Here is a 23,394-nt window from a genome sequence, read left to right on the forward strand (position 1 = left end):
TCATAAGCTTAAGAGAGAGGGGCCGACCGCATCAGGGCCAGGAGAAACTCCACTGGAATCAAATGAAAATGAACCCGTGGCAACCCAAATATCTCTGGTAAGGGACGACTAAAATTATTTTCTTTTGGTATAAAAGTGAGTGAACCATAGTGGCTGAAACTGTTTTCTGTGGTGCGAGTACAAGAGGTTCTCGAGCAGAAACTGAGACCTACGAATAGGTCAAGAGGTTTTCTAAACAGAGACTGAGTTCTCACAAATTGTTAAATTAGGTTAGCTGAAATACTGAGCGCTGGAACGTACTCCAGAGAAAGATTTTGAGCAAACCGTAATTAACAAAGCACTAGGGAGTGCACCCTTAGCTGATCTTGGGTTAAGAAATCAGATCTGTTGGAGACGTCCGACAGATTATTAGACGTGCGTCGAACGGTAAATCCACAGAGAAACACAAACAGCCAGTATGGGGAAATCTCAAAGCATGTTTCAAAAATGACACAAAATGTGTGTGCGTTCTCAGCTTGCCTGACAGAAAAACAAATGCAGTTCTATTTGATAGCAGGGAGAAACTGTGCCGCACTTATCTTTGGTCAAGACCAAAGAGCAGCTGTGGGTAGATTTGGGCCCCTTTGTGAGAGAATGCATGAAAGCAACAAATTGGGCTGAAAATAAGTGCAGAAGTGAAACACAGGAAAAGTGTAGGAGCATTTATATCAAAATGTGATTTTGAGATTGAAGTACAGTATGTGGATGATTTGTTGATCTGTGCATGTGATGAAGCTACGTGTGTGGCTGAGTCTGTGTCCCTTTTGAAGCACCTAGAGGGGGAGGGGCACAAAGTCAGTCTTTCAAAATTGCAGTTTGTGAAACAGGAAATAAAGTTTTTGGGACATGTTATCAGACCAAACAGTAAATGTTTGGTCTGATAAACGTTTGGTTTGGACCAAACGTCTCTACTTTCTTCGAAGGCTTTCCCCATCCTCACTACATTCTATAGAAGGACTATTGAGAGCATCCTGAGCAGCTGCATCACTGCCTGGTTTGGGACTTGCACCGTTTCGGACCGCAAAGCCCTGCAGAGGATAGTGAGGACAGCTGAGAAGATCATTGGGGTCTCTCTTCCCTCCATCAAAGACATTTACAAAAAACACTGTATCCGCAAAGCAACCAGCATTGTGGACGACCCCACACACCCCTCACACAAACTCTTTACCCTCCTCCCGTCTGGCAAGAGGTACCGAAGCATTCAGGCCCTCACGGCCAGACTGTGTAACAGCTTCTTCCCCCAAGCCATCAGACTTCTCAATACTCAGAGACTGGTTTGACACACACGTGTCCTGAGTTGCACTTTAATTACTGTCACTTTATAACTGTCTGCTACCTCAATAACTGCTATGTGCATAGAACATTATCTCATAGTATGTTATGTTTACATTTTTAGAAACTGTCATCTTTTTGCACTACTGAGTACTGGTCGGCGCTGCACTGTCTATTGTCCTGTTCATTGTCAGTAATTTGTTGTACTGTCCTGTACTTTTTGCACATGTATGCACGTGCACTTTATATAGGTATATATAGGTAGTTTATATAGGTATTTTATTTCGTTGTGTAGTCTCATGTGGTCCTATGTTGGTCCTTTGTTGTTTTTATGTAGCACCATGGTCCTGGAGGAACGTTGTCTCGTTTTGCTGTGTACTGTACTAACTGTATATGGTTGAAACGACAATAAAAACCACTTGACTTGACTTGAAATCCATCTGTGACAAACGTGTACAGGCCATAAAAGATGTGCAAAAACCGATTACGAAAAAACAATTATTGTAATTTTTAGGAATGTACATTTATTCCTAATTATGCCATTTTTGAACAGCCTTTACGAGCCCTGATGACAGGGAAAGGGCTGAGGTCATGTGACAAGCTTGTTTGACCAAGCGAAGCCGAGGAGGCATTTGCTAACATGATGATTTTGGTGCTTTATGGAAGCACAGAAATTTTTTTATAGTACAAATGGCTCTGGCTCCCACTTTGGACCTGCTAGATGTAAACAAACCGTTTGTTCAGATAGTTGATGAGAAAAATGGGTTTATGACTTCTGTTCTTTTGCAGACTCATGGAGACAGACTGTGACCTGTGGCATATTTTTCAACCAAACTCGATGCAGTAGCAGCAGGTCTACCACACTGTTTGAGGGCTGTGGCAGCTGCTGAACTGGCAGTACTGGCATCCAGGGAATTTGTGGTGTATTCTGATTTAACTTTGATGTTTCCACACGCAGTCTCCATGATGTTGCAAGAACAGAGAACGTCACATTTATCTACAGCCCGATGGCTGAGGTACCACACAATTTTATTGGACATGCCAAACATAACTGTTAAAAGATGCACAACTTTGAATCCTGCTACACTCCTCCCCACAGAGGAGGATGGCGAGGGACATCACTGTTGTCTGTCAGCGCTTGAACAGGTGTGCACTCCGCGTCCAGATCTATTATACACGCCATTAGACAATTGTGACAATATCCTCTTTGTGGATGGGTCGGCTTCCAAAGATCCACAAACAGGAAAGAATAAGGTTGGTTACTGGCAACCTTCCATCAAATTATTCAGCTCAGGCAGCTGAACTGGTTGCTTTAACAGAAGCATGTAAACTTTTGGCAGACAAATGTGTGACAATTTACACAGATTCGCGTTATGCCTTTGGGGTAACACACAATTTTGGTGCTTTATGGAAGCACAGAAAATGTTTGAAGTCAGATGGTCATCCAATATTAAATGCATCTCTTGTGTCTGAGCTTTTGGAGGCCATTCTTTTACCAGACAAGGTTGCGATTTGCAAATGTGCAGCACATACTAACGATAACAGTTCAGTCTCAACAGGAAACGCACGAGCAGACGCGGCAGCGAAGGCCACGGCAGCAATAGAGACAAAAGAGACTATGTGTGCTTTGATATCTGACAATAACCTCAACATTTCTTCTTGTTTACAGAGCATGCAAACTTTTTCCACAGGCAAGGAGAAAAAACCGGTGGAAGGCAGCTGGCTGTAGCTTTAGAGAATGTGTGGATGAGCTGCGATGGCATGCCTTGTTTACCCAAACACTCCTTTTCTCATTATGGAAAGTTGATACATGGGTTAGACCATGTATCAAAAGCGGGGATGGTTGCGCAAATGAAAGAATTGTGGTTTGCTGAACATTTTTTCAAAAGATGTGTCATTTGTAACACACATAACGTGGCAAGAGGGATAAAAACACCCATAGTATCTCAACCACCATCAGGGGGGCCTTTTGAGTATCTGATGATGGATTTCATCGATTTAACCCCTTGTGGGAAACAGATATACTGCCTGGTGATGGTTGACATGTGGTCCAAATGGGTTGATGATGATACAAGTAGCGAGAGCTACTGTGAAATGTGTTAAAATGAGGTATGTCTTTTCTTTCTGAGAATGTTATGATATGTAAAGAGGGTTATAAGCAGCTGTCAACCATGTTACGAGATGACGTACAAGGAGAGGGTTTGAAATGAGGGATTTTACTCTTTGTATTTTTATAGCCTGCTGATATAACCAAGAGATGTGACATAACCAAAATGTTAAATTGATGTGTTTTTCCTACTTAATCTGTACACTATTTCTTGTTTATACTGAGGTGACTGAGGTCTACAGTGTTGCGTAACAGTGTTTACTCATTTAGCCCGGCTTCAGATAAAGTCTTTACTTGCTTGCTAATACTTAAGGGGACTGTCCCCACAAAAAACAGCCTAAGCTTTTTATTTTTCCAAATGTTATTTCACAAATGTTTAAGAGAGGGATCATTTATGTGAAAATCAGAGATGAAGAGTGTAAGTGTGATAATATGACTTAAAATTTGTCTTATTGTTATTATTTTGATTGAGTAATCTGAATGATAAAAAGCGGGGAATTGTTGTAGAAATTTTGATACTCATTGATCAGTGATAGTCATTGCAAGGGAATGCCCCTGTGTCTGAGGAATGCAGAGGGGGAGGATCTGCTTCTGTCAGAGACCTTGGATAAAAGAGAATAAAATACAAGTCAGCCCTCCCCTTCTCATCTCACTCATGGCACAGATTAACTCCTGTGTAATGACTGGATCCTTCTTGCAAGAATAAATTCTTTTAAAAGACTTTTTGAGTCAGAGTGTCTCTTACGCAGTGATAATGGTTGGTTAATAATTGTTTGCCACAACAGTGGGTACTGCCGCCCATCGGGCATGTGGCAAATCCAAAAGAAAAGGGAAATAAAGATTCTCCACACGGCCCTCCACCGCGGGAAGGAGTGGTCTCCTTACCTGCTCCTGAAGCACAGCTACCGAACTTCCCATCTCAGGGGCACTTTGAAGCCTTCTGCGAGTTCTTGGTGGCCGGTTGTGAGACAGGTGGAGTCTGCTTCCTGCGGGAGGCTCCACGGCGGGCCGGTCCGCTGGGACGGGCTGTGGCGGAGCTGGTGCTGTCTCCACAGGAGGACACCCTTGGCAACGATTCTCTGGGGTTTGAGCCATCTGGGACGGGATCTAGAGCCGCGCCGGAGCAGGATGTGTTGGATAGCCTCTGTCTGCTTCCTCACCGTCGAAAACTGATGGGCAATGTCTCTGATGGTCTCGCTGAACAGGCCACCCTGGGAGATGGGGGCATCAAGGAAACAAACCTTGTCGGCCACTCTCAACTCGACCAGGTTGAGCCAAAGGTGACATTCCTGGAACACCAAGGTGGACATCACCTGCCCGAGAGACCGTGCTGTGACCTTTGTCGTCCGGAGGGCGAGATCGGTTGCCGAGTGCAGCTCCTGCATCAATCCCGGATCAGGACTAGATCGTGCAGCTCTTTAAGTGCCTTGGCCTGGTGCTCCTGCACGAGTGCCATGGCATGCAGGACGGAGGCGTGCATGTCCAGCAGCACTGTAGGCCTTAGCCACCAGTGAAGACATAAGGCTACAGGCCCTGGACTGGTGTCTCCGACGGTTCCACCAGGTGGCAGCGCTATGTGGGCACAAGTGCACCGCGACTGCCTGATCCACCTGAGGAATTGCCGCATACACCCTTGCCGCCCCACCGTCGAGTGTAGTGAGAGCGGTGGAGTTCGCGAATCGGGTCAGGGCAGTAAAAGGTGCCTGCCACAACCATGTAGGCTCTTCATGCAACTCTGGGAAAAAAGTAACAGGGGAAGAGGGTGACCTTGAGCAGCGCTCTGGCCCCAGAAACCAATTGTTAGCCTGCAATTGGGCTACCGCATCCGAGGGTGGGAGCCCAAGCGAGACCTCCGCGTCAGACATGACGAGGCCGCTCTCCGATGCAGTAAACGATAGCTCATCCTCTTCATAAGCTCCGAATGGAGCCGCGAACCCGCCAGCGGTTTCATCCCAGAACTCGGGTGGGGTGTACGAGCGTGCTGGGGAATGGGATGTCCGTGGGGGTTTCCCGATGGAGAAGCTCCCACTGAAGTCCCCAGATCGCCCCCAGTGCTAACCGATTCCACCTCATTTAACATTTTGGATACATTTCAGTCTGGCTTCAGACACTTGCACAGCATAGAATCTGCATTATTGCAGGTCACTAATTATATTTTTCTCTCCATGGATTCAGGTTAACCTCTTGTCTTAGTTTTATTAGACCTCAGTGCCACATTTGACACTTTCGACCATAATATTCTTCTCAACCGTCTTTAGAGTATGATTGGCATCCAGGGTATGGTCCTCCTGTGGTTTGCCTCCTATCTAAAAGATAGGACATTTTCTGTAAATCTAGGGAATTTTTCTTCTACGACAGCTCAATTATCATTTGGTGTCCCTCAAGGATCAATTTTGGGACTCTTACTATTTTTACTGTTTATGCTTCCTCTGAGTTCTATTTTCCAGAAGTATAGCATATCTTATCACTGTTATGCTGACGATTTAAAATTTTATTTTCAGACAAGAAGGTTAGACAAGAAGTGGTCAATTGATAATGTCCTATATTTCTTCAAAGATATTAAACATTGGCTGGCAAAATTTTTTTTTACAATTAACGCCTTATACCAGCAGGGGGGCGTGTTTATAATTTTATTACCTTTGTTTTATAACAAATATTCAATCAACTATCATAAACTATGCATCATTTGAAAGCTAAAACACTCAAGAATCACGTTCTGAACTTGTTTTTGCAATCAATACACCAGAGAGGAAAGGGTTAAATTAAATGCTGACAGACCGACCCTGTAAATATGAACAAAATGAACGGCAATACTTATCTTTCATCTCCTATGGTTCAGATCAGTTCGGACGAATCCAAGAAACACCAGCATACATTTCAATGTAAGGGTCTACGCTTCAAAATGCATCCCACTTTTTAATCCAAAACAACAAAAAAATAGGGAAAAAAACGAAATATCCACCTCAGTTTTCATGAGCGCTTCCAGTTAGAGTAATCCATCATGTTCACTTTCAATGAAATATCGATTCTAATTTGTATTCCAATGTTCAAAAACCATCTCTCCCCCGTAGTTTGGACTGTTTCCGATAAAATGAGCCATTCCCTGTTTCTCTCCTTCAATCACAGGCTCTGTAATGACCAAAATATGAAGGGAGCGCAACAACAGGCTGCGGGACCTGTCACTCTCGCACCTCGGTTTTTGACTGGATAAAAGCCACTCAATGTCTGGTCAGCAAAATTTTGATGGATGGGAGTATTAACCAACTAAAACACGATTGCCGTGATTGACAGTTTGCTTAGTTTACCTCAGAAGATCTGTCTAATACATAGGTCTAATACAAGTGCGTCCACGTGCGCTCTTCGTCATTTTACGCACAGCGCGCACAGAGTAGCTAGGTGATAGCTGTATATTATACATAAAGACATAATATTTATATCACACACACACATTATATTTATGATGCATATAATATAACAAAAATATCTTTATCTTTATCTTTCCTGTCTTTCAGTGGCTTTGGTTTCCAGTTGGTAACAAACCTTGTTAGTGACTGCCTTGGATCAACATAAATACTGTAAATACTGTAATTGGTTTTTTTTTTTCTTTAGTAATTGGATATTTATTATAATTATCAGTTTATTGTAATTTATTTGAGTAAAAAACACTGTTGTAATTACAAATGTTGTTTTCTTTTTATATAATTTATTAATTAGTTGTAAAACGATCACTTTTGAAATGCATACATGGAGTGAGTTTTTTTTGTTTCACTGTTTTTGCTATCAGAATTGTTCAAAATAAAGAGTATTTTGTTAAAATGTTAAAATGTTGTGCTGAAATCATTTTTTCTTGTGTGGTTTGATGAGCAGAACAGTTCTGAATTGATATACATGTTATGTAGTATGTAGTGTTTACTCCTTATGTCATTTGGTTACCAGATGTCCATTTGGAGTCTCCAAATGGCCTTTTGGAAAGGACGCCTAGACTTTCCCTGAATAAAAGCATACAGAAACTACATTTTTGGGAGTATCATCTTCAAATTTGAATCAGAACATGGTCAGACATTCAGTTTTATCTTTATGGTGTTTTCAGGCCTTTAACAAAAAAGTCTGATACATTTTTCCCTAAATGAAGTTCATTCATAGAAATCGTGAGTCACTTTCATGTAAATTTGACCTTGTTTTACTCTGTTCCTATGCTACTTTTGAATTAATATGACTCTTGGGTAACAAAGTTTCAAGTGTCTAGTTTAAAAAAATATCAGAGTTATGAATGTGGACCATATGGTTTAGGAGCTACAGACATTTGTATTTGGGTATGTCATTTTCAGAAAATTCTCAAAAATAGGGGTGCTGGTTAAGAGGTTAAATGAAAGCAAAACTGAAGTCATGTTAGGTCCTCCGTCGTTGAATGTACAAGATCATGTAAGGAGTCTTGGAGTGATTTTAGACTTATCATTTCTCAATAAGCAGATCAGTGTATTCACTAGATCAGTGAATACCGATCAGTAAAAGGTGCACTTGCGCCCGGATACGGTGAAGAGTATAAACAAATATGAATACAGGGAACACAAGTAGCAATATAAGGATATTCAAAATTGTTTTGAACATTATTATAGAATCCTTTGTTCCCAACCAACTCAAATAAACACTTTTGAATTTTCTCGGATCTTTAGACTTACCATCAATTGGTGTAGAACAAAATAAAATATTAATGGCCGAAATATAATATCAGAAGAACTAGACAAGGCACTATCCAGATTAAAAGCAAATATGTCCCCTGGAACTTCCCAACCGAATGGTATAAATTATTTTGCACTAAATTATCCCCCTTATTCCGCAGATCCTTTAACCACACACTCAAAGAAGGAGTGTTCCCTCGGTGTTGGAGAGATGCTATTATATCTTTGATACATACACAAGGAAAGGACAATAATGAATGTAGCTCATTCAGACCCATTTCAGTTCTCAATGTAGATTACAATTTATATACCTCAATCCTCACAAACAAAATTAGAAATCATTCTACCTGAATTAATAGACTTGGACCAGACAGGTTTTATTCAAAACAGACAAACCCATGATAATATTAAACATACATTTCAAAAGGTGAGCCATATTACTAACGAATTTAGCACAGTTATACTTAGTCTAGATGCAGAGAAGGCATTGGACTCAGTTAGTTGGCTATAACTATATCAAGTGCTACACAGATTGAATTCAAAGAACTTATTCAGTGTATTAAAACATTATAATTGCCCTCCACAGGCAGATTAAATTTAAATGGTCATCAATTTCAGACTATTATTTTGGAGAGAGGAACTCAACAGGGCTGTCCACTATCTCCATCATTGTTTGCACTATTTATTGAACCCCTAGCACAACTAATCTGTGAAAATATAGATTTACAAGGTATACATGTTATATGAAAACAATTGAGTCCCCATTAATAAGGCAATAAAAACAAAGGTGAATATATGGGCTTTACTTCTGTTAGATATTAGTAACAGAATAGAATCAGTTCAAATGTATATAGTGCCCCACTTGCTATATTTATTTCAGGCTTTGCCAATTGGAATTCCATAGAAAAAGTTTAATGAATGGGAAAGAATTATATCTAGATTCATATGGAACAGTAAAAAACCTTGGATTAAACACTAAAATTAGCAAAGGAAAAAGGGTGAAGATCAGTAACGTGTCTTCAAGATTATTATTTTGCAGTCCAACTGAGATATTTATGTTACTGGTGTGATTCAAGCTACTGTATACCTCTAAATGGAAACAGTTAGAAATCTCATAAATATCAACTCTTATTCAGTCTCTGCTAGGCTATAATAAAAATTTTAAAGAATATGTGGAAAGCTGAATCAGTGTACAAAATTTGGTCTAGAAGAATGCTACAAATTGATAAGGTAATTAAAATTAGAACATCAGACAAGTATACTAAGTGTGTGTGTGTGTGTGTGTGGGGGGGGGTTGAACAGACGACAGTCGATCACAAGGCCAGAATACAGGACATAGAGAAACAGTGCACAATGTTCAAAAATTACAACAAAACCCTGAAAGCCCGATTGGAAATGCTTGAGTCGCATTAAAGACGCCAGAACATCCAAATATTTGGGATCCAGGAGGAAACAGAGAAAGAGAAACCTACTGAATTAGTCTCGGGCTGATATCGCCATTGTTGCATCATTTAAATGTCAGCATCATTTGTGCAGAGCTACGTTCCCACCAGAAACCTGCGGTCAGCTAAGGCAGGGGTTTTCAAACTTTTTAATCACAAGGACCCCCAAATATGATGATTACATTCTGGGGACCCCCTTACCTAAAATATAAAGGTAACTATGTATTTTTTAATAAATAATTGTATATAATGTAAAGACATATTTAAATTCATATAAAAATTCAAATTCAATAAACATAAATATGAAATGCTGTTTCAATAACAATTTTCTTTTATTATTTGGCAACTCACTATAGACAAAAATAATTCTCACAATTAACAATTATATGTAGCTTCTGTATTTTTTTGTATTTCTGAACAATTAAAACATATATACATTAACTGAACAGGGTACATTTTTTCAAGGTATTAATGCACTGGTAGATGAAAATTGAAACCTGAAAGGCAGCATTTGCATATTCAAACATGTGAGTCAAACTAAACAACACCACATTCACTGATTAAAGATGTGCTAATGGGATGGATGAGCCTGGTGGCTTCTACACAGTTTGTCAATGCGTGGTTTCATTTTAGTGAGAGCCAGGCGCATGTCACTTTCGACCTCCAGACGGGCCCGGTGCTTGGACTGAAGTACTTTCAGTGTTGAAAATCCAGCTTCACACATGTAGGTTGTGGAAAATGGTAAAAGACACTTTATGCCTTCTCAGACAAAACAGGGTAGTCCTTTCTCACAGACATCCAAAACTCTGACAGAGGAAGGCAGGGTGTAACGATGTGGACGAAGACAGAGGCAGACGAGGAGGTGGGATCCAAGTGCGGTTCTTTATTTAAATCAAAGTGCAAGTAAACAGACAGGAACAAAAGAAACTACCACGATGGGTAAACAAAAACTTAAACACGAACACATTCAAGGGCACACGAAATGGGAAAACACGACTGAAATGAACACGGGAAGACAGGCAACGGGGAAAACATCAAAACAGTTGAAACCATCCAGAACATTAACATGCAATGAAAACAACGACCGACAGAGAATGAACAGACAACCAGGGTTTAAATACAAAAAGGAACAAACAAGGGAATGAGGGACACCTGGGGGCACAATCAGGGAAGGAGAACAATCAGGGGAACACCAATCATAAAAAGAAACTACAAAGGACTACAAAAACCAAACAGGAAACAGGAACTAAACTAAACTTCAACATAAAAGCACAAAAACAAAAGACAACAGTGAATCGTGACACAGGGGATCTTTGTTTTCATACCTCCCTCATTTGTAAAATCAATCAGTTGCTCTTGGGCTGCTAGATCCAGATGAGTGCCAATTCCTGGTACAAATGGGTTTCTAACACAGTCCAGGTGGGTGTTGTTCAAATCTGGGAAATATTGTTTAAAATAGCCCTGAAGATGTGACAGGTGAGACTGGATTATGGGTGTGATGTTATCAGCAGTGGAGGAGATGCACTCCTGGTTATAGAGAGGCAACATTTCTGTAACTCCCTCTTTCAGTTTGCTTTCCCACAGAGATAATTTTTGCGTGAACGTGCGCACCTTATCTTGTGCGTTCAGTATGTGAACATTGTGCCCTTGCATGCTCTGATTGTCGACACTGAGATGCTGGAAAAAATCTGACATGTATGACAACTTCAGTATCCATGAGCCATCTTCAAAACAGCTGGCAAGCTCTGAGTTTTCACCAGAGAGAAACTCTCTCAGCTCTTTGCACAGCGCATACACGCGATTTAACACAGCGCCCTCTGAGTGAAGCAGCAAGCTCTCATAATCAGCACCCATTTCTTTGCAGAGTAAACCGAATAGTCTGTGTTTCAAGGGGTGTGATTTTATATAGTTCACAGTTTTAACTACATCCCTCAGCACGAGATGCAAATCATCATCAATGCGTTTGGCCACAAGAGCCTCACGGTGAAGCATACAGTGTGTTGCAACAGCATTGGGGGCTTTCGCTTTGATCAGGGTCACCACACCACTGCGCTTTCCGGTCATAGCGGCAGCACCATCAGTGCACACACCAACACACCAACACCAGTCTATTGAATTGACCGTCATGAACTGATCCATCATATTAAATATGTCCTGCCCTGTGGTTCTGCCTTCAAGGGGTCTACAAAAAAGAAGTTCCTTGATAAATTTGTCCTGCCCGAGGAAACTAATGTAGACCATAAGCTGTGCTTGATTTGCAACATCAGTGCTTTCATCCAACTGCAGTGCAAAATATTCACTGGCTTGCACTTGTTCTAAAAGTTGCGAAGCAATATCATTGGACCTATGAGTCTGCTCACTGTATTGTCCAACAAAGGCACACAATCTACTTTTCGTGCCGCTTCCTCTCCAAATAACTCCCTGACAATGTCTTTAGTAGCTGGTAATAATAATGTTTCGCCAATGGTTTGCGGCTTCTTAGCACGTGCGATGCGGAGTGATGCCAAATATGATGCCTTCAAACTCCTCTCAGGGACCGATGCTTGCTGCCGAAAAGTACTAGTCTGCCGGGCCAAACACAACTCCTGATGTTTGAAATAGTCAGTGGACTTTCCTGCCTCACTGGGATGTTTCTGCTGTAGATGGCGTTTGAGCTTGGATGGTTTCATGCACTCATTGGAGAAAATCACACTGGGGTCTCTTGACTCCCTGCTTTAACATACAGGTAAAACCAAACGTAATGTAAGATTTGTCATATTTTCTAGTTTTTTGTTTAGCGTTCGCCAAGTCAGATTGACACGAACTGCTTGCAGGAGCGTGATTATTCAAAAATCTTTCCATCATTTGTAGAGCATGTATTTAGCCGCTAATTGCTCCGTTCACCTTACTATAAGTGCAAAACTTAAATAGCGCAAAGTATTTTGGGATAAACATGTTACATGGAACCACTCTTATACATCACGAAACTGTATGTTGATTTGGTTATTAACATCTTTAGGTTAAAAGATAAATTATGTAAAAAAAAAAAAAAAAATCTTACATATATGTTTTTTTTTCTGTCAAGTTTTTTGCGGACCCCCTAGCTCCCTCTTGCGGCCCCCCTTAACCGCTGGGCTAAGGAACATCGCCTTGTAGTACCAAAACAAAAAGGCACCAAAACACTTTCCCCCACTACCACAGTCTCCTTAAGATTCGCTTATGTTTTCCTCTTTTGTAAGTCGCTTTGGATAAAAGCGTCTGCCTATGGGGTGCCGTTTGTAAAGTGGCTCACGCTGAAAATAACAGCAACATTTTGTCACATTTAGCTTCAAACAATGTTTAAAAATCTGGTATGAATTTTTGACGGTCACTTTTTAGCACATTTACAACAATATTTGTTAACATAGAGATATTTTAAATAGTTAAATCTAAATATTAAATGCTACACTTAAATGTTAAATGTTAAATATAAATGTTAAATATAAATATAAATGCTAAATATAAATATAAATGTTAAATATAAATATAAATATAAATGTTATATCTAAATGTTAAATATAAATCTAAATGTTAAATATAAATATAAATATAAATATAAATGTTATATCTAAATATTAAATATAAATCTAAATGTTAAATCTAAATGTTAAATCTAAATGTTAAATATAAATGTTAAATATAAATATAAATATAAATGTTAAATTTAAATGTTAAATATAAATATAAATATAAATGTTAAATATAAATGTTAAATCTAAATGTTAAATCTAAATGTTAAATCTAAATGTTACATCTAAATGTTTCGTGTGAAACTAAATATTTAGCTAATATGCAAATTTAAATGCCGGTAACCGGAAGTGCCAAAATAAAAGCTCGAGGAGGTCAGTGGGTAGTGTCAAATAACGAATAAAAAACATCTCATCAGGGAAATGGACTCTTGGACATGGATTATCATGATAAAAACTAACTAAAAGAATAAGCACGTTTGGATAAACTGTAACTGTAAACAGTAGACTACTTTGAGGTTTTAGTGTCACTTTTATGAAAGATGAGGGACTTATGACCTGTGGCCATTATAGCCAGCCACGAGGGGCTCACTTCGACTGATCTGTCATGTTTGCTTGCATAAAGGCCAGAAAGAGACAATCCCTACCCGCCCCTGACCAGGAAAGGTACTGTCGGTCATGGCCGCTCTGTGAAGATGTCAAACGAATCGGCGTTAGCCGAGAACATCGGCAGAGCCGTCCTGGCGGCTATACAAAATTTTTCAACAGCGACAGCAACAGCCTCTGGGACACCACAGAACACCTCAGTAAGTATGTTTTCCAAATCACGTAGCGTTGGATTCTTGTTAAGGCTAACTTTACGAAACTAGCTAAGTAGAGATTTGCTACTAGCACCAATGCACTTTATGTGTAACACATTTGATTCTATAAGCCGTAAAACTCACACCGGTTAAGTGACGCAGTGGGATGAACTCATGAGTAAATAAATGTGAGTTCAAGATTATGTGAAGATGGTCTGAGCAGCAAAGCACACATTATATAATTTAGCGTAACAGCTAACGGAGGCTCACAAATGACACTGTAAATTGTCGGTCAAATGGAAATCTGCCTCTGTCCTCAGTCAGACATCTCACCTTGGTTTACCTGCTGGCATTTGCTCACAAGATAAAACCCGTTCTCTGCTTGGCTAGGAGAGAGAAAGAGTAATGCTGATGGAGGACAGAGGCAGTCACAATGATAAATACATTTAATCTAATGTTAATAAAGTACCAGAGTCAGAGTGCATACTGTTAAAAAACATAAAATGTATCTCTCTTTCTTTGCCAATCTCAACCCTGGTTTTTGACTGCTGGGCATATAAACATTAAAAACACATGGAATATCTAATAATAATAATAATAATGTTGAATAATAAATAATGTTGCCCATATTTTGCTTTTGTCTCTTCAGGCTCCCACCACCTACAGTAACACACTGGGGCCAGCCACACCCACCACCTCCACTGGGACATCATATCGCTCGGTATACTTTCATACTCTTGTAACCTAGCTGGCTGTTTGTTGGTTTTTAATGTGTGTGGTGTAATGTTTCAGCATTAGTTCCAATCATGGTGGCATGTTTTACACAACACCAACATGTGACAAGATAACAATGTCTTTGGTATTTTGTTCATATTTTAAAACTCCTCAGGGCTCCAGCACCAGCGCTAACATACCTTTACCAGCAACAGACTTTGCTTCAGTGACCAGTCTTTCAGTAAGTATTCATTAATATTCATGTTCATATTTGTTTGATGGATTTCTCATTTACATTTCAGTAACCTCTCATCTTTTGAGTGTCAATTTTATTTAAACATTTTATTTTACATAAACATTAAAAAAAAAAAATGTACAGTACAATCTATAATTCTATTCAGTCAGAGAGATAATGAGTAGATGTGAATGCTCATCTGTTATAATGTCTGTAATTCTCTCTTTAATAACCGTTGTTTGTTATAGAAACTTGCCAAATGTCATATTCTTTGCTGTGTTCTAGAATGACTACCAAGGAAGACATCAGATTTCCAAAGAGGAGCTCGAACATGTTCTTTCTCTGAAAACCACCTTTACAGAAGCGGCATCTATTCTTTCAATTTCAAGGCCAACTTTCTACAAGTTACTTCAAGACTATAATATGCCAACGTCAAAATTTAAGAGCATCAGTGATCAACAGTTGGATATTGAATTGTCACAAATAAAAACTGAACACCCAAATGTTGGAGAAGTGATGCTTATGGGACATCTCCGCTCCAAAAACATTGTGGTTCAAAGACAACGAGTAAGAGATTCACTCCGAAGGATGGACCCAATTGGTGTCCTAGCCAGGAGAAGAACAGCAATAGCTAGGCGAGTATACTCTGTCCCACATCCAAATTTCATATGGCATGTAGACGGAAATCATAAGTTGATTAGGTGGAAATTGGTTGTTCATGGTGCCATAGATGGCTACAGTAGGATGTTAATGTTTCTTCACTGCTCCAACAATAATCGTGCTGAAACTGTAAGAGATCTCTTTACTGCAGCTGTTCGACAGTTTGGCAGACCACTGCACATCAGGACTGATCACGGAGGAGAGAACGTTCAGATTTGGGAGGACATGCATGTGAGCAGGGGGATGGCTCTGTCTTAACAGGAAGTTCTGTACACAACCAGAGGATCGAGCGTTTTAATCGAGACTTGAACAAAAACTGCAGCCATATTTATGCACCCATTTTTTATGAACTGGAATCCCTGGGTATCCTAGACATAGACAATGCAACAGACCTATTTTGTCTCCATTATGTCTTTCTACCCAGAATCAACCGCACTTTGGAGGAATTCAAAGCTGGATTTAACAATCACTCTATGTCATCTGAAGGAAATAGAACATCAGTTCAGCTTTTTACTCTGGACAGTGATTTGCCTCATCTTCACAACCCAGAACTCTCAACAGCAGGGGTAGTTTTTTGTTCCTCAGCAAACTCTCAAAGTGTACTTTCCCCATTGAATGACAGGGATTTGCAAGAACTGAATGATGCCATTAACCCTCTTCAAAATGACAACAACAATGGCAAAACATTGTTTCAGAGAACACAACAGTTTATTTTTGATAAACTTGTAAATTTGTGATCTCAGCATATAACATGTACAATTGTGTAACATTAGTCTTATTTCACTTTCAAAAGTACACTGTGAAACAAATTTCAGGGCTCTACAGATGTATTGATACATAACTGTCTTCCACTACATTGCAATACATTGTTCCTGATTTTTAAAGTACCTAAATGTGCAAAGTAAAACAACTCAGTGAAGTAAAACAATACTTGTCATTGTTTTGTAATATCTTATATATTACATAACTATTGTCTCTTTATTATGTATTTCTTAGAAGATGGCTGTTCACAAGGTAAGAACAAAATGTGTTTTCAGTGATTTTTGTGATTATGCATTTTGCAGCTACTAAAAGGTTTGGTAAAGTGCTTGAGGAGTAGGAATAGAAGGAATTTTTTTCAACACATGAACAAATACAATCTTCAGTTTATCACAAAATATTCAACATCAATAAATCTGAATATACATGGCTTTCAATGGTGAGGAGGGAATTCATAATTGTAATCTAAAAAGTACTTAATTTCTACAGAAGAACCTTACTTGAGTAAATGTCATTGTTAATTCCTTCACTACTGTTTCAGTATAAAAAACTCTGGTAGTTAAATTCATCAACTATAATTGTTAAAAAACACACAACAAGGTTGAAGTAACTACATTAGTGATTTATTACTCTGACTGATTCCATATCCTTCCAATCATACAGTACAACATCTTACAGTATAAAGAAGGGTCAGATACAGTCTCACAGAGGTAAACACTTTTTGTAATTAACATCCACAAACAGGAATATCGTTTATAACAATCAGAAACCACATGGAAACCAGAGCTGATAGCTCCATCAATCCTTTTATACTTAAACGTATAGCCAAACATTAAGTCCTTAAACTATAATGAACTGAAAGGGACTACGGTTGCACACTCTTGTTCAAGTACAGCTTTAAAATTATGAGGGGGGGGGCAGAGGGTATACAGAACACCACAGCAGCCTGGTTTAACAAACATAGGGAGCCCTGCACTAAACAGTGGTGTATTACACTGCAGGGGTTCTTTCACAAATTAACTGATTTTAGTAAATTAGTAGTAGATTGACAGTAAAAATAACTAGGACAGTTCACTTATGCTCCAGTTGTGCTTGCAGAAAATAAGCCTTATACTTTTAATGATAGCTGTTATACATCTCATTGTTTAAATGGTGCTGAATAAAATGGTGCCTTTATGCAAGCAAACATGACAGATCAGTCGAAGTGAGCCCCCTCGTGGCTGGCTATAATGGCCACAGGTCATAAGTCCCTCATCTTTCATAAAAGTGACACTAAAACCTCAAAGTAGTCTACTGTTTACAGTTACAGTTTATCCAAACGTGCTTATTCTTTTAGTTAGTTTTTATCATGATAATCCATGTCCAAGAGTCCATTTCTCCTGATGAGATGTTTTTTATTCGTTATTTGACACTACCCACTGACCTCCTCGAGCTTTTATTTTGGCACTTCCGGTTACCGGCATTTAAATTTGCATATTAGCTAAATATTTAGTTTCACACGAAACATTTAGATGTAACATTTAGATTTAACATTTAGATTTAACATTTATATTTAACATTTAAATTTAACATTTATATTTATATTTATATTTAACATTTATATTTAACATTTAGATTTAACATTTAGATTTAACATTTAGATTTATATTTAATATTTAGATATAACATTTATATTTATATTTATATTTAACATTTAGATTTATATTTAACATTTAGATATAACATTTATATTTATATTTATATTTAACATTTATATTTATATTTAGCATTTATATTTATATTTAACATTTATATTTAACATTTAACATTTAAGTGTAGCATTTAATATTTAGATTTAACTATTTAAAATATCTCTATGTTAACAAATATTGTTGTAAATGTGCTAAAAAGTGACCGTCAAAAATTCATACCAGATTTTTAAACATTGTTTGAAGCTAAATGTGACAAAATGTTGCTGTTATTTTCAGCGTGAGCCACTTTACAAACGGCACCCCATATCTGCCAAATGAATAAATGTAAATGTAAACTCTCTGCTCTGGCTAAGCTGCGAGTCGGCTGGATCGGTCAGATATACCAGTCTAACTTTGAAAAAAAAGCAAGAGAGGTGGCAATCCTGATAAGGGAAAATATTATATTTACTTACTCATCCTCGATTTCAGATCCAAATGGTCGGTATATTATTGTGGCTGTAAATTGTATTCAAAACCAATAACCTTAGTAAATTTATATGGATCCAACTTCGATGATCCATCATTTTTCAAAGGGTATTTAAGGCCATACCAAATATCTTGGATACAACTGTTATTGTTGGAGGTGACTTTAACTGTACGTTAGATGCTCTTTTAGATACAGTTTTTCTCAATCGATTTGGTACATTTCTCCAAACTCGGGTAACTGCTCTCAAAACATTTAACACAGTGATCTGTACACTTCGTAATTGTCCTAAACAGATAGTAAATTATCCTTCATTTCATACAAATTACAAATCAAAAGCATAATTTTCTCAAAACACTGTGCACAAAATTCCCTAATGTTATCACAGCAGTTCATACAGCCAACCAAATCTTTAATATACCAGGAAAAACTTTTGCAGCTTTTTCATTGGTCTTCATAAAGATCACAAGCGTTTTTGTACCATTTTCAAAACACAACAAACAAAACTCTATGAATTGTAAAATAGTCAGTTGCACACCTTATGTCCTCAATTAACCCCAAATTGATATCTGATGAGTTAATAATCCACTCAACACAGAAAAAGCCAATTTCCTAATTGTTCACACAGCTGTCTTAATTACAACAACTACAAAAGGGGAAGAGAAGAAGAACAAAGATGAATGAGGAGAAAAGACAATAAAAAGAATGAGCAGTGGAAAAGGAAGAGGTGTAAGAGTGAGAGGTGGTGGACAGGGTAGAGGGAAAAGAAGAGGAAGAGGAGATGGAGAAGGAGCAAGAAGAGCTGAATATGTAGGAGAAAGAAGAGCTGAGGATGTAGGAGAAAGAAGAGCTGAGGATGTAGGAGAAAGAGAAAGAAGAGCTGAGGATGTAGGAGAAAGAGAAAGAAGGGCTGAGGATGAAAGAGAAAGAAGGGCTGAGGATGAAAGAGAAAGAAGAGCTGAGGATGAAAGAGAAAGAAGGGCTGAGGATGAAAGAGAAAGAAGGGCTGAGGATGAAAGAGAAAGAAGGGCTGAGGATGAAAGAGAAAGAAGGGCTGAGGATGAAAGAGAAAGAAGAGCTGAGGATGAAAGAGAAAGAAGGGCTGAGGATGAAAGAGAAAGAAGGGCTGAGGATGAAAGAGAAAGAAGGGCTGAGGATGAAAGAGAAAGAAGAGCTGAGGATGAAAGAGAAAGAAGGGCTGAGGATGAAAGAGAAAGAAGGGCTGAGGATGAAAGAGAAAGAAGGGCTGAGGATGAAAGAGAAAGAAGAGCTGAGGATGAAAGAGAAAGAAGGGCTGAGGATGAAAGAGAAAGAAGGGCTGAGGATGAAAGAGAAAGAAGAGCTGAGGATGAAAGGGAAAGAAGAGCTGAGGATGAAAGGGAAAGAAGAGCTGAGGATGTAGGAGAAAGAGAAAGAAGAGCTGAGGATGTAGGAAGAGGAGAAGAGAGAGGAGTAGAGGGAGAAGAGATGGATAGATTGGAGGGCAATGATATAGTGGAAAGAGAAAGAGTAGAACATATAAGAAGAGATGGACAGAGAGGAAGAGGAGGGCGAGGTGTAAGAGGAGGGCAAGGTGTAAGAGGAGGGAGGAGAGGTAGAAGGATAGGGTACACGTGTGTTTCAAATGAAATCAGAGCCACACTGATTGACCATGTCATAAATCATGGTCTCTCACTGAGAGAAGCTGGGCAGAGAGTTCAGCCCAATATAAACAGATCCACAGTGGCTTCAATTATCCGCACATTTCAGAGGGAAAACCGGTAAGTAACTACATCATTCTACTTCTACAATGATAGTCCATGTAGTCTTGTTTGACATAGGTCTAGATTTCTACAGTAAATGTTCCTGCTTGTCCAAACATTTTTCAGAATTGAAGTTCGAGAACATTCAGGTGGACGAACAAGACTTCTTTCAATTGAACAAGAGCATGCCATTGTTGACATGGTGGTCCAGAACAACACCCTCCGCCTCAAAGAAATTCAGCAAAGGATAACACAGGACAATCAACTGTTCCACAATATCCACCAATGCAGTCTCTCCACAATTGATCGTGTTCTAAGGAGAAATTCAATCCGAATGAAGCAAGTATACAAAGTGCCCTTTGAGAGGAACTCCGTTAGAGTGAAGGAGTTGCGATTCCAGTTTGTTCAAGTATGTGCAACCCAATTACTGCACTTTTATTGTCAAAACAAAGATATATTTTTTCTGAATTTTAAGTATGTGTCAAACTATTCCATGCTACTGTAAGTGAAAAGATTTAGGCATATCTATGTATACTGCTGCGTCAAAGTGTGAACTCAAACTTCAGCAACAGTTTCACAGTAGTATTGACTGCAATCAATGCCATTACTGTAAAACACTAACTTACTGTATTGTACCTTGTGTTCTTTTTACTCTAGAGAATCTTGGAGTTGGATAGCAGTGCAACTCATTATGAGTACCTGTATATTGAAGCAGGCTTCATTCTTCACAAAAAAAGGAGAAGAGGGAGAAATGTGATCGGCCGTCGTGCTACAGTCAATGTCCCTGGACAACGAGGAGGCAACATCACTCTCTGTGCCACAATTTCTACAACTGGTGTTGTGGCACACAATGCTGTCTTGGGACCATACAACACAGCAAGGCTCCTACATTTTTTAAATCTCCTCAATGAAATCCTCTTTCCGCAGGGTGATCAGGAGCAAATGGTGCGGAATTTTGTAGTTGTTTGGGACAATGTCCAATTCCATCATTCAGCACTAGTGCGAGAGTGGTTTAAGAATCACCCACGTTTCAGGATGGTGTTCCTTCCACCATATTCTCCTTTCCTGAATCCAATTGAGGAATTCTTCTCCTCTTGGAGATGGAAAGTACATGACCGCAACCCTTACAACCAAGTAAGTCTTCTTCAAGCGATGGAAGAGGCCTGTGGAGATATTGGGGCACAAGCATGTCAAGGATGGATACAGCATTCAAGGCGTTTTTTCCCACGATGCATGACTCGTGAAAACATTTGCTGTGATGTTGATGAAATTCTCTGGCCAGATGTAATTGAGAGGCATGATCAATAAATTAATTGATTCAATGAATGCAGTTTTTTTTTTTTTTTTTTTTTTTTTTAAAACCTATGTACTTATTTGCATTTTTTTTTTGTGGGGTGACAACTCATTGTAATACACCTGGACTCATCATTAAAGAACTTAATGAAAAACATGTATTTGCATTTATTTCTTTGTGTATCTTCAGCTGAATTTGTTATCAAATCAACAGAGAACACACTTTTAGTTTTGGTGTTAATATTGAATTTTAATAAATGCATTACTAGAATAAAATGCTGTGTTTCATTGTGCAGTGAATACTTAACTGTTTCGCCAACATAAGAGTGTGTTTAGTTTGCTGTGTTAACTGTTTTGAGAGCAGTTACCTGAGTTTGGAGAAATGTACCAAATCGATTGAGAAAAACTGTAAACAGCTATCAAGGTCACTTCAACAATCAAATACCAGCGTCTGTCTAAATACCTTAATGACAAACCTTATCATTGTCAATATTTGGAGACTGACACACCCAAAAGATAGTGATTATTCTTTCTTTTCATCAGTTCATAAATCATATTCAAGAATTGACTACTTTTTGTTGGATTCCAAACTATTTTCAGCACCTGCATCGATTACCTATCACCATATTCTAATTACGGACCACTCTCCTCTGTCCATAGTGATGAAACTCGACAATATGTCTACAGGTCTGCGACTGTGGCACTTAGACGCATACCTGCTGAAAGATGAGATTTTTTTGTCAGTATTTGAAGGAACAGATTGCCTTTTTGCTCAAAGATAATGACACAGGGGATGTTGACGACTCCACCCTTTGGGAGTCTCTGAAGGCTGTGATTAGAGGTTACATTATCTCTATACATCAAATAGGAAGAAACGTGCCAATACTAGGCTGAGAGAGATTGAAAGAGAGTTAGGGGAACAGGACAATTTTTTCAAGACGAATCTCTCGAATGCAGTCCTTGAGAAGATTACAAAGTCGAAATATGAATACAATACAATAATTTTGAAATGAGTGGGCTCTTTACTTACTAGAATGCAACAAAGATATTTCGAACTGGATGACAAACCATATAAATTATTAGCAAGACATCTAAGGCATGTACAGGCATCTAGAGCGATTCACAAAATAAAAGACAAGAAGAGTAAAATAGTAACAGATACACAGGATATTAATAAATGCTTTGTGCAGTTTTATTCAGAGCTATATCAATCAAAATGTGATGCTACTGATCCACAAACTATGGAACGGTTTCTCACTGAATGTGAGCTAGACAGGGGGACGTCTGATGCACTTGATGCTGTGATAACTTTAGAGGATATTAACATAGCGATAGCACAATTTTCAAACAGCAAGGCCCCTGGGCCCGATGGATATGTAATAGAATTCTATAAGATGTACTGCGCTAATCTAGCTTCACTTATGTTTTACGAATTTTTAAACAATCCAAAGAAAATGCCAAACACCCACAAACACTGTATAAGGCTGCAATAGCACTGATCTTGAGAAAAGATAGAGATCCCACGGAGAGGTCGTCTTATTGCCCTGTATCGTTACTCCCCATAAAAAAATAAGGTTTTGACAAAGATACTGGCATACCAATTGAAAAAATATATTTCTGGCATCATACACCCTGATCAGATGGGTTTTATCCCATGCCGACATATATACTACAATTTGAGATGCCTATTCAACATAATGCAACATGATCATAAAGCTGAGGCAGTGATAATTGCTCTTGATGCAGAAAAGGCATTTGATCAGATGGAGTGGAAATATATGATGTCGGTTTTGGAGCATTTCAGGTTTGGAAAGGAATTTATTAATTGGATAAGAATTATTTATGCACACCCTGTTACGATTGCAGATGAAGGCAGACGTGGAGACAGGATCTAAACGCAGTGTAACTTTATTGATACGGAAAAAGCTTAAATAGACAAAACCAAAACAAAGGAAATACCCGCGATGGGGATATAAACCAAAAACACGGAAAACATACGAGGAGTTAACAAGA

The 23,394-nt window shown here is 38.7% G+C and overlaps 1 protein-coding gene across 2 annotated transcripts; it reads left to right on the forward strand.

Annotated features, from left to right (window-relative positions):
* The first annotated feature begins 13,652 nt into the window (after window positions 1-13,652).
* LOC127637210 (uncharacterized) lies at window positions 13,653-16,361 on the forward strand. 2 transcript variants are annotated; one of them, XM_052118163.1, is made up of 5 exons: window positions 13,653-13,830; window positions 14,474-14,545; window positions 14,714-14,779; window positions 15,059-15,408; window positions 15,585-16,361. In XM_052118163.1, exons 1-5 carry the CDS (start codon window positions 13,720-13,722, stop codon window positions 15,622-15,624), a joined length of 639 nt encoding a protein of 212 aa, XP_051974123.1. In that variant the 5' UTR covers window positions 13,653-13,719; the 3' UTR covers window positions 15,625-16,361. The 2 variants fall into 2 exon arrangements, with proteins under 2 accessions (XP_051974123.1, XP_051974122.1); XM_052118162.1 differs by having other exon boundaries at window positions 15,059-16,361.
* The last annotated feature ends 7,033 nt before the right edge of the window (window positions 16,362-23,394 follow it).

The sequence above is a fragment of the Xyrauchen texanus genome, chromosome 45 (assembly GCF_025860055.1).
Source record: "Xyrauchen texanus isolate HMW12.3.18 chromosome 45, RBS_HiC_50CHRs, whole genome shotgun sequence".
In the NCBI taxonomy this organism is placed as follows: Eukaryota; Metazoa; Chordata; class Actinopteri; order Cypriniformes; family Catostomidae; genus Xyrauchen; species Xyrauchen texanus.

Bases quoted from the DNA above. Each gene is read 5' to 3' on its own strand.
- LOC127637210 (XM_052118162.1), top strand. From the start codon at position 13,720: ATGTCAAACGAATCGGCGTTAGCCGAGAACATCGGCAGAGCCGTCCTG. The intron at 13,831-14,473 runs GTAAGTATGTTT...TTGTCTCTTCAG, and splicing joins GGACACCACAGAACACCTCA to GCTCCCACCACCTACAGTAA. The intron at 14,780-15,058 runs GTAAGTATTCAT...GCTGTGTTCTAG, and splicing joins CTTCAGTGACCAGTCTTTCA to AATGACTACCAAGGAAGACA.